General features: G+C 29.2%; 1 protein-coding gene, 3 long non-coding RNA genes and 1 pseudogene across 9 annotated transcripts; 1 reads left to right on the top strand and 4 right to left on the bottom strand.

The window, feature by feature from the left end:
* The first annotated feature begins 2,835 nt into the window (after positions 1-2,835).
* Positions 2,836-4,277, top strand: LOC149888509 (uncharacterized; annotated as a pseudogene). Its single transcript, XR_016452690.1, has 2 exons — positions 2,836-3,044; positions 3,306-4,277. The product of XR_016452690.1 is annotated as an uncharacterized LOC149888509 (transcript).
* On the bottom strand, positions 3,381-4,888 carry LOC149888508 (uncharacterized). Its single transcript, XR_016452694.1, has 2 exons — positions 4,266-4,888; positions 3,381-3,915 (listed from the first exon to the last, which is right to left on the bottom strand). It is a non-coding gene; the product is annotated as an uncharacterized LOC149888508 (long non-coding RNA).
* A 1,290-nt stretch (positions 4,889-6,178) lies between these two features.
* Positions 6,179-8,527, bottom strand: LOC145188865 (innexin shaking-B-like). The gene is made up of 5 exons (XM_080065365.2): positions 8,027-8,527; positions 7,650-7,885; positions 7,120-7,504; positions 6,800-7,028; positions 6,179-6,629 (listed from the first exon to the last, which is right to left on the bottom strand). The coding sequence occupies exons 1-5, from the start codon at positions 8,196-8,198 to the stop codon at positions 6,383-6,385; spliced, it is 1,269 nt and encodes a 422-aa protein (XP_079921491.2). The 5' UTR covers positions 8,199-8,527; the 3' UTR covers positions 6,179-6,382.
* A 3,305-nt stretch (positions 8,528-11,832) lies between these two features.
* On the bottom strand, positions 11,833-14,271 carry LOC149888507 (uncharacterized). 2 transcript variants are annotated; one of them, XR_016452696.1, is made up of 3 exons: positions 14,143-14,271; positions 13,892-13,983; positions 11,833-12,804 (listed from the first exon to the last, which is right to left on the bottom strand). It is a non-coding gene; the product is annotated as an uncharacterized LOC149888507 (long non-coding RNA). The 2 variants fall into 2 exon arrangements; XR_016452695.1 differs by lacking the exon at positions 11,833-12,804 and having other exon boundaries at positions 13,886-13,983.
* Positions 14,272-16,140: 1,869 nt separating this feature from the next.
* On the bottom strand, positions 16,141-17,457 carry LOC149888506 (uncharacterized). 4 transcript variants are annotated; one of them, XR_016452706.1, is made up of 5 exons: positions 17,337-17,457; positions 17,064-17,125; positions 16,784-16,842; positions 16,558-16,626; positions 16,141-16,467 (listed from the first exon to the last, which is right to left on the bottom strand). It is a non-coding gene; the product is annotated as an uncharacterized LOC149888506 (long non-coding RNA). The 4 variants fall into 4 exon arrangements; XR_016452703.1 differs by having other exon boundaries at positions 17,064-17,122; XR_016452704.1 differs by having other exon boundaries at positions 16,141-16,464; positions 17,064-17,122.
* Positions 17,458-19,092: the final 1,635 nt, after the last annotated feature.

Raw genomic sequence — 19,092 nt, 5'->3', positions numbered from 1 at the left:
AACAAATATTTCCTCAAGGTGGGGAGATTTGTGGTGTTTACTTTATAGTAATTAGTGTTTTTCTGGCAGCAATGAGAAATACCAATTTGTTCACTGTCGTAGTATTAGCAATCTCAGTGATGTCTTCCAGGCATTTAGGAAGCGTCAGAATCCACCATATTGAAATTAGGAATAGATGGAGGAGGTTATTTTCTTAAAGTTAGTTTCATCCATATTGCTATCGAAGAGAGTAAATCTCCTCCTCACAGTCTTTTGCTGAAGACCATTAAGTTAATTACCCCAAAAAAGCAAAGATAATAAGTGTAAAAGAGCAAATGCTGGTAGCACTATCACAAGACACTCCAGAAAATTATCAAAATGTAAAAGCAACAGGGAAGATTACACAAACAGGGATAAAAAAGATTGAAGGAATAACTTTCACTTAAAGCCAGTTCTTTTAAGTGCTCTTTTAAGTCTAAGTGCTCTTTTAACTTTGTGCTTCAAAAGAGTTTTGTTATATACTGAACATATGGCTAAATCTAAAATTATAAACTGATTTTTGATTTCCATATTGAAACACATTGTTAAATTTTACAAAAAATCAAGTTTTATTTTTTTTGTTTTGAGTGAATCATCCCTGCGTATCCTTTTAAGCGTAATCATTATTTGTCATATGTTATTATCTATACATAAGTTTTCATTTGTCATATGCCATTATTTAGATCTTATGTTAAATATTTTCTAATGTCATTTTTTTTTTTTATTGCAAATTTGACCTCCCAATAGTTCTGATTTATATTACTATTTATACTTGAATTGTAAAATCATTAATCACTGGACGATCTGTCCATGAAGAAGTTTTATTCTCAAGAAATTCTGTGTGATACGGAACATTTCAAAAAACCATTTATATACTACTTTGGAGACATTCCATATGGATTAATTTATATAAACTTAAGTGTATATAAACTTAGTAATGCAGCAATAAAACTTGGTGTTTGTTATTTTGTTACTTGGTGATTGTTAAAATATTAAAATTATATACATTTAAGTTTATTAGCATTTAAGGAGACGCAGCTGAGAGTAAAAAGCTGGGCAACCGCTATTTTTTTTGAGTTCGATAGTTTGAGTTCCTAATCCGCTATCGATAGTCCGATAGTTTTCCTAATTTTCCCGTCCAATAATTTTTTTTACAGCTTGCCACAGGTAACTTGCACAGTCATTATCATCTGCTCTTCATCCTCTGGCTCATTTCACTATCAGGCCGGCTTGACATATCACTGTGGCTTATTGTACTAGATGGCTGGCTTGACTTGAATGCTAGATATTTGTCCATTTCAACTTGGCAAGATAGCTAGCTGTAATTGTTTACAGAAATTTTTTTAAAAAGTATAAAACCCATCAAATGTTTTTTTTATGTAATTAATGATTTATTAATACTTAAAAAACATTGCTTAGTTCCACAACTGAAACTGGGGGTCAATAACACCGGTTTCAATTGCTATGATTTTGTGAGAGGAAGTATTTTGTTTCTCGAATTTACTGTAGTAAATCTATATTATTCGGCCTCTTCGCGGCGCAACTAGTAACTTAGACAACTAAGGTCAATGTGTTTTGGAACTCTAAGGGTAAGCAGGATAAATATCTTGCCTGAAATCCATTTTACGGAGCTGTTGAAATAACAATCTAACAGCGCTAATGGACACACTGCTTGTTCCAGCAGTTGAAAATGAGAATATCGTGCCCCTGGTCAGAAAGGAGAGGAGCAACAATCAAAAACAAACCAGGAGTGGTTGGTGGAAGAGAGGAGATATGCGTGATCGTGAATTTGAATCTGCACTTGTTCAAAAAAAGTAATTTGTTTCATATATAAAAATTAGGAAGACGGAAATTAAAAATTCGGATGGTCCGATAGTCGAAGCCCAGTAGTTGTTTTTCTAGTCCTATAGTCCGCTACTTTTTGCTTAGTCTGGTGGTCATCGGAATACCGGATATCTAATATTGCCAGCCCGATAGTCTAAGTCCGAATACATAAATTAGTCCGATATTTTTTTCTTAGTCCGATACTTACGGAATAACGGAACTTTTAAAGGAAGTGCCCACCCCTGCTTAAAAGCTCTATCTACTTCATATATAATTCTCTGAGAAATGTTTTTTTTTTACTATAAAGTTTTTGTTTTTGTCTTTCTGTAATCTTTTTTTTATCTTTCTTTATGAAATAAATGTCAATTTTTTAATAAACACGAAAATGAAGTAAACTTTTTTGTTTTTATATGATATTATATAGTTTCTCATATAAATTTATATAATTTATATAATGCCTAATTTCTCACATATCATGTGAAGCCTTATTTCCCTATTGAATCAAGGACGTATTAATAGATGGACGTTCAACGCATTGTTATAGATCAAAGGTGCCGCCAATTAGCCAAAAACTATGCGTGTTACCGTCAATTTTCTAAATTCATGATACAGATACTCCGACTTCTACTCGTCAAATTTCCGTCAAAAAACCTTCCTCAGTAAACCCATTATAATTATGCATTTACTGAAGCTTATGGTTATAAAAGACAAAAAAATTAATCAAGAATAGTTCACAAATCTGAAAAAGGTTGATTTGAGCTATGAACTTTGCTTAATAAAAATTTAGCTGTGTTTAAACTTTGACGTCTAAAACTAGGCTTTTGCAAAAAGGCTATGTTTGGTTTACTAGAATGGATAGAGTAAAGTGAAACAAATTTTCCTAATTAAATTGAACCTGCTATGATATAGTTTAAAGGTCGAAAAAGATATTTTTAATGCTCTTTTCACCCCACTCTCAGATTATGCTTCCCACTTTAAGGTTCAAATCAGAGAGTATTTCTTATTTTTGTCGGAAATGTCGAACTTTTTTGCCTCGCTTTTTTTTTTCTCTTGAATTTGTGATTTTTTTTTCGTGAACGACCTAGTTAAAAAATTTCTTACTTTCGATACCTAAACTGCATTTTGTCTAAAGGTATTATAACTAAAAGCATCTTAAAGTTCATAAAATACTATTCGTTTCAGGAGTTGGAAAGATATATAAAGTATGTATTTTTAATGAGCATTTTTGTTTAAGCATTTTTAAACTGTCATGTAGAGCTACTTTAAGTTATAATGATCTTATTTTTTTAATTATTACTGTTGTTACTAATAGTAACAACAGAAATAATAAAAATGATAAGACCATACTTTTAGTTGCATATTCTTGAGCCTTCTACAAGTGATGTATAGCCTTATTTTTAACCTTTTCTAAATATTATATCAAAAGAAGTAATTTTATATTCATATTTATTATCTCATTACAGGATAAATAATGAGTCTTCATGAGGAATATTTAAAACATTTATGTAGAAAGTGTGGCTGCATAATAAAGCAGGATAGTCACTATCAAATAAAACCTGTTGTTATCTATAAACAAGCAATTCTTAGCTTTTACAAGCTGGATACAACCTCAGACTATCAAAAAGTTCATCCTGAATATTTATGCAAATCATGTTATATGGTTTTATACAGGTTAGATTTAAAATCAAAAAAAGGCTTTGAAGTTGAGAGGAATGATAAATTCTTCACTTTTTCTGAACACACAAAAACCTGTTATGTATGTAACACACTCACAAGAGTTGGAAGAAATAAAAAAGTACATGCGATAAGTATTCATCAACATTTAAAAGCATTTGCATCAAAACATGGTTTTGACTGTTACAATGAAAATAAGAAAAATTATTTTGTAATAGTTAAAATCAATAGTTATCGCCAATCAAATGGCATGTGGAGACTAATTGTTTTAAATCGTGAAGTGCCATTATCCATTAACATTAACAAATCTCTTCCAGATCAACTAAATCTTCAATCTGCTAATATTATATTCTCCAACATTTCATGCATAAACATCTGTAAATGTAATAATGACTTCCACTATCCTTTTTTCTAATCAGAAATAAATTTTCTGATTTTAAAAATTTCCGAAGCACATCAAATGAGGATGTTGGAATAATTGAAACGAGAGAAGGCAATACAGTTGAAAACTTTAAAGTTATTAGACATAAAGGTTGTTCATTAATATGTTTAGAAGTCTGTTGTGATTTTAGCACCATCTACCATACTAACTTGGCTGTAATGGAACCCAGGTTAAAGAGAAATGTCAATCATCTATTACCTTTAACTAGCCATTTTTTAACTGTGTACATTTTCTTACACCAGTATATGTAAAAAATGTAATAAAGACAACTTGCATTCTTCTATATGGAAGTTTAATAGTACATTACAACAATTTACAGTTTTGAATAATTTCTAAAATCAAAATTAAGAGTTATTACAATATTTTCATAATCTGGGAGTATTTGCAAATATAAATTAGCACCCGTTTAGGCGTTAAGCTCCACAACATGTGAGTATAAGCACACCTTTAGTGGCAATGTAACATTTCTTTTCATGCTTTTTAAAATTCGATTCTCTAAGATATTTATTGTAACATTTCAGACAGGTAAATTTAGTTATTAAGCGTTTTTCTGTTTTTTTTCAGCATTTTGGTTTCTTCTGCAATCAGCTTCTCTGTAGGAATTGCTGGTGGTATGAGCTCCAATTCAAAATCCTCTGATAACAATTCCGCCAACTCTTCAAGATCTATCTCAATAAAATCATCCACAACTAATTCAATTTGGTTATCAATATTTTCAAGCAAAAAAGAATAATCTTGATTAATAGCAAAGTTTTCTGTCATACTCATTTTATGTATCGATGCTCAGTAAAATACTTTTAAAAATATTTTTATTGGATAGTCGAGACCATCTTTTTCCGACGTCGAAAAAAATAAAAATACTCCCCGGTTTCGCAATTATCACCTATTGTTTCGCTTTTGTTATCTAAACAAAGCGTAACACGCATATCTTTTTTATGAAACAATGCGTTGAACGTCCGTCTATTAATACGTCCTTGATTGAATAAACACACAAAAGTTTTGTGTGCCGAAAATGAGTAAATTATAAGTCGGCGAGAGGGGGAATTAGTGCTTTTCGACGAGAAATCAAAAAACAAAAAGAAAAGATCGTAAAGTTAATAATTTTCACTATTTTTTAAATGTATTAGCAACATTTTAACATAATTTATGTTCAGAAATATTAATGGTTAAGTATAATACTTTTGAATTTTCTAAACATAATTTTTTGTACCAATGCTCCCTTGCATGGGCAGCATTGGTACACAACGTGTTTACATTATTACAGTAAGAAATTTCATTAAAAAAAAGTACAATTTGAATGAAAAACTTAACAGATTTTAAAACCAACAAAATATTTTACAACATATCAAGAAAAATAAAGATAATTTATTTAAATAACTAGTATTTAAACATTTATATTAAAATTGCATAGGTGCATAGTGCATAGTGTATGAAAGCATTAGCAAAGCATTTGAAAATAAGAACCAAATTTTAAAAGATATATTTTACCACACTGTACTAAGTGTAGATGTAATCTACAGTACAGATATAAAAAATTCTGTACCAATGCTTCCCGATTTCAATGTACCAATCCTCACCCTTTACGAGTGAGTGCTGCAAAGTGAAATACTTTTTTATGTACTGAAAAGTTTTTAATTTTTTAACTTTTTTTTTCTTTCGAGTTTTAGTTTTAAAAAACCAACGTAGCAGCAAAATAAACAATAGGTAAATTTACAGATAATAAATGCTTAAAACCAAACAATATTTTCTGTAGAAGAACTGGTTATAAACAACATTTGGTATCTGCATTTAAAAGTTGAAATTGATTTAAAACGGCGTAATATTTGCCTGTCTACCAATGCTCCCCCTTCTCTCCTAATATTTTTAATTGTTTTTTTTAAAAACATTTCTTAGTTGTTTATGAATAACAAAAAGCATAGTGGCTTTACCATACTACACTGGATATTGAATAAAATTAACATTTGAAGATATTAAGTAAATAAAATTTCCAGAAAGTTTCACTCGAATTGGGTAAAATAGTATTTAAATATGATGTAGATGAAGAGTTGGAGGATGCGGAGTGATTAATAGAATTAGTGACTAGAGAATCTTTTCTCAAATCATTGTTTTTAAAACGTTTCAAGGTCCTGTGTTACCTTATATGTTTTAGATTAGAGCCCCTCTAACCCTACTCTAACCCCTACATTCACTTATGAGGCCTAGTAAGTTGATAAATCTCAATTTTAACAAATGAAAAATTTTCTTTATTTTTACAAATTTACGAAAGAAACTTTTATAATACACAAAATATAAAAACTTTAAAGGTTGAAAGTTTTCTTTAACACGCGAAGCAAAAAAATGAATAAATGAATCGAAAGTTAAAAGAATTAGAAAGGTTCAAAAATTTAGCCGTAGAAAATACAAAACTCAAAGTAACGTAAGTTATTAGTATGGTGAACCTCCTTTTCGTTTTAAGGGGTACATGGGTATGTCTGATTTATCAATGCTGCTTCGTCGGTCATTTGGATTGAGCGACGGTTGTGGTGGGGTGTCAAGCGCCCTCTCTCTTAGTCTCAAAATTACTTCACCATAAAGAGGAATGTTCTTCTTTCTCATGAGCTCCAAGTACTCAAGCTCGCGGTAGCTCAAGGAATCAAAAAGCTTTTTCACGTCGCTGTTGTTACTGTGCTTGCTACAAAACATTTTATTTAGAATTTTATTTCTGATCTAAAGTTTATTTAGAATTTTATTTTCTGATCTCAAGTTTAAAAAAGCAATATAAGAATTTATTTGAAATAAACATAAAACGAGGTAAAGAACAAATAAATGTTCGAAAGTTTGAAAAGAAAATGTCTCTCTTACTTTATGCCAATAAATCCAACTATATAATTCACTAGCAAAATAATTAAGCCAATGAAAGACATAATTATTCCGAGCACCATTCCAAACCAAAGAACAACAAATACGTATTGATACAAGATATGTGGTGAAAGTTCGCATAACAATTTATGTCGGTTCCCAAACGAAACTTTAATATCCTTTGAAGAGGAGTACAACTCGCAATAACCAAACGGAGGTAAAAGCACATTGCCTAATTCACAAGAAAGTTAGAAGTTTTGTTATAAAACGTTTAAAAACAGTTGTAAAGGAAGTCAACTAAAATTTAAGTTTTTGTTTCTTACCTGGCTTAGGATGATCCCGACCACCCATGTAATCATAAGCAACCGTATTGTTTAGCCTGGTCCAATCTAACCATTTTTTTCCGTAATCGCTATACTCTCCATGTAAGAGGGAGTTTGTACCAAAGAATGCCAAAAAGTTTATTATGATGTATGCTATTTTGATGAGCAGATTAAACAATTGACGAAGAGTTAATCTCAAAACTCCACGATTTTGCTTCCCGCGTTTATCAGGAAAAAAACGCGTTGTAAGCTTGTCTACCTCACTTTCACTTTTTCCGATTTGCTCCGACAAATCGATTATATCACTGTTGACAGTTTTGAAGAACAAATATGGAAAATAGTATAAAACTGCTAAAGTAGCAAGATAGAAGGGCATCCATTGGTACTAAAACGTAATATGACTTTAACAATAAATGCATGTCTTTTGGAGAAGCAATCAAGTACCGAAGAATAAATGCAAACTTACATTTAAAAGAGTTTAAATAATTTAGATCTTATTTGTAATAATTTAGATTTGATCACTTTGATACCTGCAAATAAAAGGTCTTTTTCATAGGAACGCATTCCTCAGATCCCAATGCGTTAAACTTCGATGTAGTTGAGCAAAGAATCTTTTTATTTAATAGTCCATCATTGTCCATATCTTTTGGGATGCCGTAATAAGCACTCTCATCTATGAACTCTCTCATCTCCTTGTAAACATATAAACCCTGAATCCAACACGTACTAGATGCAAACGGTTTAAAGCCGCTGGGATCTTGTTCTCCTGCATTAAATTTTTTTTTTTTTTTGTATTTTAAACAAAAAGACGTTTGAAAAAAGAATAAAATGTTTAAGTAATTCTCTCTCTTTTTTATTTATCTTTTTTTTTTTTTTCGTACTTACTGAGAATAGCGATTTTACTTACCGGACACAATGCAATGCACTTTATCCGAGTACCAGTTCAACGCTGTAACAATAGTGCAAGCAATTAAGAGCTTCACCATGAACATGCGGTTATATCGATCAGTAAGAGGATCATAGCGAATCTTGAACTTGATCTTAAACAAGTTCTTTAAATCTGATGCCACAAAAGCCATCTTCACTTATGAAAATCTGATTGTTTTTTCTTTTCTTTTTAAAGATTAAAGAACGTTTTTTAGACAAAATTGTAGTTGAATGTCAAATTACAAGAAACAATTTAATAACAGCAATAAAAACGCAAGGAAAAGAAAAAAGATAAACATTTTAATAGGAAAGATAAAGTTGTGATTAAGGAAAATGCGATTATTTTAAATGAAGTGCGATGATAAAGTTGTTGAAGCCAGCGTGTTCGTGCAAAATATCTAAGCATCTGCGTATCGAAACTTTTCTTATTACGATGCGATAAGATATTGGAATGAGCGTATCCTAAGTTTTTTTATACTACGATATATCGTCCCCTAAAAATGTGCACGATAAAGTTTCAGTATTAATCGATTATTACTATATTTATCGTTCAGTTACGATAAATATCGTAACTCATATCGTAAAAACGATAACGATACTTATCGATTCATTACGATATTTTTTACTTCTTCCAATTAAAAAAATATTTTTTTTAAAAACCTAAATAACTGTAACAATATTACTGACAAATACACTAGTTTATATATATATATATATATATATATATATATATATATATATATATATATATATATATATATATATATATATATATATATATATATATATAGAGAGAGAGAGAGAGAGAGAGAGAGAGAGAGAGAGAGAGAGAGATCTGGACAGATATAGATAGATATAGATAGTTTGATAATATATATGATAATATCAATAATATTCAAAAACCCCATTCCTATGACATTTACTTGGCATTCAAGTTTGCTTGAAAAAATATTTGAAATAATAAAATAGCTTTGTTTTTGAACTGACTTATTGGGTATAATTCAATTAAACGATCAGTATGTAAAATGATTTAATTAAAAGTAAAACATGTGATAAAAATTTTATAATTTAAAGTTCAATTAAAGTTTTGATTTGAGAAATGGTTATGTAATAATTGGGTCTCAGTAAGCCTAGATCAGTGTTAAAGACTTATTTTAATAGCTATACATCTTAAAATACCTATTTATAACATTTTGTAAATGTGTACAAATCATTTATATTTTTAGATATTGTAGATAAAATATGAAATATATTGATATTTATTCATATAATACAAGAAAACTTGAATTTAGCTGATCCTAATATTTTGGATGCAATTGTAAATGGCATGAATTTAACTGCAAATAATAACTTGTCTGCTTTCATAAAGCATCTTCGACAAAGGTGGCATAAATACAAAAGCTCTAAAGTTCGTTTTGAAGAGAACAACAAGAACTAAGACAAGGACAGGGTTTCTGTTAAATTAAAAAAAGAAAAAAAGTACAAGAACAAATAAAAGAATAACTTGAAGTTGTTATTGATGTTCCTAAGTCGGGTGGTGGTTCAGGTACACCGTATGATGGAAATACTGGGAGAAGGTTTTTTGAGAATGCTCAAATAGTATCTACCATTACTGAAAATGATTTATGTTGTATTACAAACATTATCAGCAGGATTGCAAATCAATCTAGATGCTTTGCAAGTGTATTGTGTAAATGTTGCAAATAGATATGTAGACTTGTATTCATGGTATTATATGCCACAAAGTTTACATCGTATTTTATCACATGGACATGCAGTTTTACGAAAATATTCATTACCTACTGGCTTGGCTGCCGAGAGGTGGGGTGGGGGTGGGTGGGTGGGTGGACGGGGAAGATTCCCGGGGCCCCGTGTAGGTGCAAATAATTTTTTAAAGTAATTTTTAAAAGATTTAAACAGTTTTGACTTTTAAAAGATTTAATTAACTTTTATTTTTAACTTTTGTATGGGTTTTTTTTATACATATGTGACGCATAATAATTTTTTTTCCACTTTTTGAAAAAGTTTTACTTATTAAAATAGTTATTGAATAAGATATAAGTGCTTTTCAAAACGTTTGTCATCTTGTCCATGTTCTCCTATATATATATATATATATATATATATATATATATATATATATATATATATATATATATATATATATATATATATATATATATATATATATATATATATATATATATATCTGTACCTCGGAGGGATACAACACTATGTCCATTTTCACAACTTTACAGGAGAGGAGTTTTAAACTTTTTTTTAACAAAAAGTGTTATTGGCACAGGACTTGGTGTTGTTTTAAAACATGCTATATCCGGTTCTAACTGGTTTTGGACATAGTGCTCTATTCCTCTAAGAATTATGAGAAAAGCTGATTTTAACTCTGTAATAAAGTTAATATGGAAAAAAATGGACATAGTGTTGTATCCCTCCGAGGTACAGATATATATATATATATATATATATATATATATATATATATATATATATATATATATATATATGTAATGTAATTATACATATTTTTATTTAAGTAATTTGCTAATTAAAGCATACTAAGCTTCCGAAGAACCTCTCTGTTTTCTCAGATCTTTTTTCTAGTAACATTTTAAGTTCTTTAGACAGCATTTTATTTTGTTATGTATTTGTGTATTATATGACATATTTGTCGACAATTTGCACTTTTCTTTAGGCAAACATTATGAAAAAGTTGTTTAACCAAAATAACTATCGAAAACCTACATAAATAAGCAGACTGCCACATTAATATTATATTAATGTGGCAGTCTGCTTATTTATGTAGGTTTTCGCACCAAAATATTAAACTTGTTTTAATCGTGCTTATTTAAACTTGTGACGCATTTTTCCGTTCATAGTGCTTTTTAAAACCTTATTTCAAATAAATGAGTTTAAAAAACGGTAGCTAAATAGGACAACATCGCGAGGTTGTTTTATTTAAAAACTTGTTTGGAAGCTATGAGGTTTTATAAATCTCTATGAAAAAAGTTGTAATGAAAAATTGAGAATAATTATATATATTTGCTTGAGTTAGCAAATTCAAGTTTTATTTGGTTTGTAAAAATAAACCTGATTTATTCTGGTGTGACAAGGATAATTGTTAAAAAAAAAATATTTAACTGAACACCGTTATTAAAACTCGATTTTGGTAGTGTGAACGGGATATTAGTTTATAACTTCGTTGTTTTAAGAGAGTCACTTAAGCTAGCAACTATGCAAAATGAATTGTTGCTAGATATTTCAGGTGGCCCTAGATATTTCAGGTGGCCCTATCAACCAAATAAAAATTCCAAGAGTGCCACTATATTCGTAGTATGAAAAATACTTAATCTGGTAATTATGGGGGTAATACGATAAATATTTTAAAAGTTATTACTATTGTGCAGTTAATATTGGTTTTGGTAAACAAAACGTTGCTAAGCAATTTAGGTATCCATAGCAAGCAAGAATTTAAACTGTCACCATTGAAAACGCAATCCTCAAATTAGTAAACGGTGCAAAAATGGCTCTTAAACCTTTTCTATTCACTTTTACTAGTTTTGTCCAGTAAAAGTGAATTCTGGCTCACTGTGTTGTGGCTTAAACCGAATTTTCGGCTGAAACAGAAAAAGTAAAAGGTTGTTGAAGCAGAAATTTCGGATCCGGTTTCGGCCGAAACCGATACCGAAAGTTTCCATTCGCTACAATTAGCGGCAACATTTCAGCTAGACGATATTTAGTTACATTTATTATTATTAAAAAAGTGGACTTACCTGAATTTTCATTGAATTAACCACAACTGTACAACTATTTAAAGAAAAAAAAATCTTTCCTTTTTTGAAAAATTAAAAATTTTTTTCGGAGTGTTTTTTTTTTATATTTAAAAAAATAAACAATTGAATTGTGCTCCTAACCGCCTGTGGCGTTTTTAACAACTTAATCTAAAAAATGGCGTCAAAAAATAGGCGATTTTTAATTTTTATCAATATTTTAATCAATAGATTAAGAAAATATATTGCAAAATAAGTAAAAAGAATGTTTTTAACTTAATATTTAGTTATATCTAATACAAAATATTATAAAATATCGAAAAATTTCGAAAACCAAACGATATTTTATTGGAACGTATCGAATCATATCGAAACTCAAAAAGTATCGTTATACACTTTTTCACGATAATTAATGCAATATTTATTGCTAAAAGCAATAATATCGTGCATATCGAAATCCAAACGATATTTTATCGAAATCATATCGAAACATATCGGATCATACCAATTCATATCGAAGCCCATCATCGTAAAAAATATCGGTTAGTTTCGATATTTCGATAACGATACGCTAATGCTTAAAAATATCAAAAAGTTTAAAAACGATCGAATGAATAACATCGGTGTACAGCGTACATATAGTGTGATCGTTTCGAAGATTAGGCGCTACAATTCCTTTAGAAAACTCGCTTAAGTTAAATTGATTTTCAAAATGCGCTATGACATTAATAAGTGCCAGAAAAATTCAAGAAAAAATGATTTTAGAGAATGATCAGTATAAAAAAAAATTATTTAAAATAATGTCACTCTTTTTAATAGACAAAAAAAAGTGATAAATTTCGTATTATTTCGGAGTCACGTTGGGTTGTAAGCTTACAATAGCTTTATTACATATTTTTCAAATGCAAAACAAGACGTAGGCCAATAATAACAAGGTTGATAAGATATCGTTTTTTAATATGCCACATTACTAAAAAGAATGTTTTGGAAAATCTATTAGTAAAAATTAAATTAGTCTGAATCTTAAATTAGTCTGAAAAACTAAAAGTCTGAGTATGAATTTAACTGAAAAATTATTTTACGCATATCATCGCATCTTTCAAATATTTTTTAAAACAGCGATTGAGCAGAAGATCTCGACAAACTAAACCTAAAAAACGAATTTTACAAGCAAACATCGGTATAATTTCAAAGTCTGGATCAAATATAGACCACTGACGTTTATTGCGTCATTGTTCTTTTTCTTTCTATTGTAAACGTTAACTTGGTTTCGTAATTTGCCGACAGATAAGATAAGCTTAACGATTAAAAAAGACACCTCATTTTAATAAAAACCTTTTATAAATTGATTCTTTTCATTTTATAAACACAAAAAGAAAATCATGAGCCGTTGATATTAGGAAAGTTTTTTATTCTGCTGATATTTTTATATTTTATCTTATTTTGTTTATTTATCTTTAAAAGATCGAGAAAAAAATTAATAAAAAAAAAAATAATAATAATAATAAAACGGAACACAATCCAAACCGCTAGTTTATTTACAAATACGGCGGTGAGTTACAAGAAATAACTTAGTATCTTGGCCTGTTATATTTTAAAACGTTTATTGTTAAAACCAATTTATTTTGTTGAATGAATTTTGATATAAATAACGCAAATAAATACTTTTGAATGAAGCTAAACAACTTTAAGGATAGAAAAATTTCATACATATTTTCGCCCTCCATCAGTAAGTACAGAAGGAGTGACAAAACAGAAACACGGGGCGGGGGGACTAGAGTTGCATTTCTTTAAATCGTTCTTGTATTTATTTTGTCAGAGCAAAGACGATGCTTAGTGTTAAGTTAGGGCTTAGAATTTGCAAAATTTTAACCTTGAATGATTTAAATTAAAACGCTGAACTCTAAACCTCATGTTGATGCAAGTTAAAAAATACTTAAAATTTACCGGTAACAAATTACTAAACAAAACTTTATTATAACTTTATCAAAAAAATGTCGATTTCTCTTCACATTCCCTTTTTTAAAAAACAAATAAGATTTGTAAAAATATCTTACAGTTTTCTCTAAAAATTATAGCGATGTAAAAGTGCAAAAAAACATAACATTTCCATCTTCGAGTTTCTGGACGTGAACACGAACTTCAGATTCTGCATTTAAAATGAGTAAAATGTTTAATCAGTTGATGACACAAAAACGTGAGCTCTCCTTCGGATGCTTATTTGTTTTTTAATTATATAATTGCAAACAAAATATCTTTACTCGGAAGATTTTACATTAATCTGATATAATAATATTTATCAACTTACGTCATTTCAAGTGACACTTACTAGATTTCTTAGAATGTTTGTGTTCTGACCGAACTGCTGAAAACGTGCTGTAATTCAAATGTTGTTTTTTTTTCCTTGTAATGACTTCGAAGCGTCTTGTATAAGAATAAAACTATTGGAAAAGTTGTTTTTATCTTGCACCAATAACAGCGCATCGCAATTGTTAATTACTTAATCAGGAAGATTTTATATTGATAAGAGATTTTACAGACAAGAATTCTTTGGTTAACTAATACCAGTAAATTTTGTTTTGTTATGCATGGTTTAAACCTGGATATATAATTTAAAATAATGCAAAATAACCAGCCCTAATAGAAGATAGAACGTGGCTTTTGCGATTACTGGATGTTATTCTGCGCGCGATATAGATATTGCCTTTAAAATAATTTTTCAAGGTTGTGATTGAGAGATTTTTAAATATTTATAACTTTAGAGATTTAGCCACTCAATCCTAAGTTTTAAGAATTATTATTCAGAATCATTTGAATTTTCCACTAATTATTAACACAGATGTAGTTTTTATGAGTAAAGTGGTTGTAAATTTGAATTTTTCCAACATAATTTTATAACATGGTACATATTGTTTATTTCCTTCAAACGTATATCAATCTAAAGGCAAAAATGCCACGGTAACACGTGATAAAAACAAACTTCGTAAAAACGTATAGTTTTCGCAGACAGCTAACCCATAAGACGTACAGTATTTCATTTTAGACCAGTTTAAGCTGTCTGTAAGACTAATTTCAAGACGAACTTAAGACTTTATGAAATTAGTCTTAAATATATCTTAAACTGGTCTAATATGAAACACTGTAAGTCGTTTTATATAAAACGTTTTAAAGTTGCCTTATCTAAGACGTCTTAAAGACAGCTTAAACTGGTCTAAAATGAAACACTGTAAGTCGCCTTATTTTAAACGCCATAAAGTCGTCTTATTTAAGACGTCTGTAAGCTGAACAAATAAATTTTGTTCGTTTGAGGATTGACCTTATGATACTTATGGTACTGACTTTTGTCCTGTCTCTAAGGCCCCAAATTGTCTTTGGTTAATTTTCATTACCGCAGTCTCAAACAACGAATTGCAGTGGTGCAAATAATGTACTTGTAATATAGACGGCTGAAGTACTGAATGGATATTTCATTTCATTACCAAATTTAGTGGTACATACTTAAAAGGTCATTCTTATTCAAAAAGACTTTATATAATAGTTTGCTACAAAGATTAATAGTTTTTTACAAGGAACCTTGTAAAACAACTTTTTTGAAACAAGCAGTATTTTTTTACATCTCAATTATGATAGGTTTTAAAGTCTTCCTGCAAGTATAATTTTCCAAAGTATTTGCGAGCATAACGCTGTAATAATACGCTGAATCAAAAAATTCAGTTGTTTTTGGTTTTCAGAGATTAGCACAGGGGCGTGTTATTTTAAGCAATCTGTTCATTCGGTTTCTTAAAGTGATAATCATCTAGTTTCTTAATCCCAGCTAGCACACATACGTTGGGCCAACGTCGGGCCGACGTCGAAAAATTGGTTGGCCGATGGTCGGTAACCGACGTTGGCTTAACGTCGATTTGGTAGTCGGCGCGACGTCGAAACCAACCGTTGGGCCAACGTTGGCCCAACGTCGGATTTCGACGTTGGGCGAGCGTCGCATTCTGACGTTGGCCCAACGTAATATTTTAATAATAATAATTACTAAAATATTACGTTAAATATTACTATTAATAGTTTTAATTTGTTTGCAAAATCATTGCTTTTGATTCAAAAGATGTGCACACCTTTTGAATCAATAGTTTTTGCAAACAAGTTAAAACTAATTCTTTAATTAGTAAACTATTTCTTTAACTAAGGTGGAACTATTTCTTTAGAGAAAACGCAGCTATTTCTTTAAATAAAGTGCAACTATTAATTTAAATAAAGCGCAACTATTTCTTCTAATGTTTGTTAAAATGTCCAAATAAGTTAAAATAAAATTTGGCGCTAAGAAACAAAAGTAAACATTGATGCTGATTAATGAACCAACTTTAATTTAATAATTACACAGAGAAAATCAAAATTTGTTATAATAATCATTATAATTAAGTTAAAATAATCGTATAAATTATACACATATCTAAACATAATAATGTTCTTTCTAACTGCTTGGCATCCTAACGAATCTTGCATCTTTACTTCGCTTGAGAGCAACTACAACATTCGAATGCTCCTCGTTATACAATTTGATAGTCTTTGATAATCTTTAATTTGATAATCTTTGATTTTGTATCTCTCATTTGATGAGCTTTAGGCATTGCCATAACTACTGTTAAAATTATAAGTATTATGTTATATATATTTGTGTGAGTGTAAAATGCACATAAATAAAAATATAATAATTTTTTTTATGTATTACCTGGACAAAAATGGTGAAAAAACATAAGGTTCATTTGTTGATATTGCATTCATTTTTTCAAGTCATGGTCTATACAGAAAATTTTCGAATAACAGAATCAGTATTTCACTGCAATAATTAGAGACAACAAGCTTCAAAACTCTACTATAAAATTACTAAAAGAATTCCAATTACCATTAAAATGCCACAAATATATATAGTTAATACACTACCAAATAATTGTTACCTTCTCCCTCTTTAACAGCTGCCAAATGAATTAAAAAATAAACGCCCCTTTAAACATAACTGAAAAAAAGAACAATTTAAACAAAAGCTTCATTCAGTAAATAATTATAAATGTCTAAAAATAATAATGAAACTATAAATAATAAAAACATAAAATACAAAAACTATACAGAAACAAGAAGTTATATAATATATTATAACTTTAGGACATTTTAACAACATACAATTATAATGCAGATAAGAATTATAATACAGGAATGAAGTACACGTATATTTTCTACCAATATCTTATCTTCGTAAAACACATGCATTTACTAACATCTTTGTAAAACAAAACCATCTACTAAAAATATGTTATCTTTGTTAAACACATGGATTTACTAATAAATAAATACTTAACATTAATGCTGATCAAAGAAGCATCTTTAACTTTGTAACACAGAGAAAAATCAAAATTTGTTGTAACAATAATTATAATTATATTAAAATATTTGTACAAATTATACACATATTCAAACATAATAATGTTCATTCTAACAGCTTAGCATTCTTACAAATCTTGCATATTGATTTCGCTTGAGAGCAACTTTAACGTTTGAATGCTCCTCATTATACAACTTTATATAAACATTTGAACTTGCATCTTTCATTTGATGAGCTTTAGACATAACTACTGTTAAATATATAGGTAATAGGTTATATATATTTGTGTTTGTAGATAACAGTAACATAATTTACATATTTTTATATTCAATAAATAATCTATATCAAAGTAAAAATCTATATTTGAAGTAAAAAAGTAGCTAATGACAAACACATGCAAAAAATATTTAGTTTATACAAATAAAATGCATATAAAACATAATAAAATAATTTTTTCAATCTACCTGCATAAACATGGCAAAAAAATGTGATTTAAAAAATACTAATCAGTACATTTGTTGGCATTGCATTTATTTTTTAGAATACCACAAATGCATATAACAAAATGCAACACTAAATTGGTAACACTTATTAAGTATTACCAAATAATGAACTACTAAAGACTTAAGTGGTTAATAACTATTTAGACTGTATAGACTGTATAGTTATTAACTACTTAAGTCTTTAGTAATTAATAACTCTTTAATTGTATGTAACATGCTATATGATACTGACTGTATCATATTTTATGATACAGACTGTATCATACAGTGTTTGACATGCAGTAGTTGTCTATATAGTATAGACAGTGTTATGCTTTTTATGTACTACATACATTATGTTTATGTACTACATACACTGTTATTTATAATGTGTGTACTACATGCATTAGTACTGTATGTGGTACATACATTATTAATTAGATATTATTCAACTAGATAAATTAACTAGATAAAACTGAGGGATGATACAATTAACTACATTGTAGTTGATTGTATCATACATCAGTTTTAAAAATCCCACAGTTTGTATCAATAACATTATGACATAATGTTATTGATACAAACTACATGACTTTTAAAATTAATGCATGATATCATGCAAATTATTCGTATATACGATTAATTTATGTCTATGTACAGTACATAAATTATTAATGTATGTAGTACATACAAGAGTAAAACAAGAGTTTATTTAACTTTAGTTTATAATGTCATTAAAAACTAAAAACATTATAAGCATTATAATTTATATATAATGACATTATAAACATTATAAACATTATAATTATACATAATGACATTATAAACATTATAATTTAATTAAACAAACTCTTGTTTTAAAGAAAAATTAAAAACTGCATCTTAATAAATATAAAAATTAGCATGTTTGTATTTATTTTTTTAATGATTTGATATTAAATTCGAAATTACTCAATACTCAATTACTACGAAATTATTATAAAACCATGAAATTCAAAGCAATAAAATACTCTAATAAAAAGTTGCGCCACACAGCTTTTAAAAATGGACGAAAACTTTTTTAACGCTAAACCCGTTATCACACTGTACGCATTTAAAAATGGTCGTATTTCGACGTTGGCCCGACGTTGGTCCAACGTCAGCGCGAAGTTAATAAAATTGGCCAACGCTTCCGACGTTGGCCCAACGTCGAAATCCGACGTTGGGCCAACGTTGGCCCAACGGTTGGTTTCGACGTCGCGCCGACTACCAAATCGACGTTAAGCCAACGTCGGTTACCGACCATCGGCCAACCAATTTTTCGACGTCGGCCCGACGTTGGCCCAACGTATGTGTGCTAGCTGGGCTGGGATATAATGTCTTCTGCTGTTTTGAGTTCCCATTTCTGGTGTATCATCTAATTGGA

Source organism: Hydra viridissima, unplaced genomic scaffold (genome assembly GCF_058129835.1).
Source record: "Hydra viridissima isolate aposymbiotic clone 2 unplaced genomic scaffold, HvirCarnegie_v1 scaffold_5, whole genome shotgun sequence".
Lineage (NCBI taxonomy): Eukaryota > Metazoa > Cnidaria > Hydrozoa > Anthoathecata > Hydridae > Hydra > Hydra viridissima.
This window is presented reverse-complemented; position numbering and strand designations above follow the sequence as displayed.

Excerpts from the sequence above, each read along its gene's own strand:
- LOC145188865 (XM_080065365.2), bottom strand. The coding sequence starts at position 8,198 with ATGGCTTTTGTGGCATCAGATTTAAAGAACTTGTTTAAGATCAAGTTC. Across the intron at positions 7,029-7,119 it reads TCGGGATCATCCTAAGCCAG|GCAATGTGCTTTTACCTCCG; the intron begins GTAAGAAACAAA and ends CTTGTGAATTAG. Across the intron at positions 6,630-6,799 it reads GTTGGATTTATTGGCATAAA|CAAGCACAGTAACAACAGCG; the intron begins GTAAGAGAGACA and ends AATGTTTTGTAG.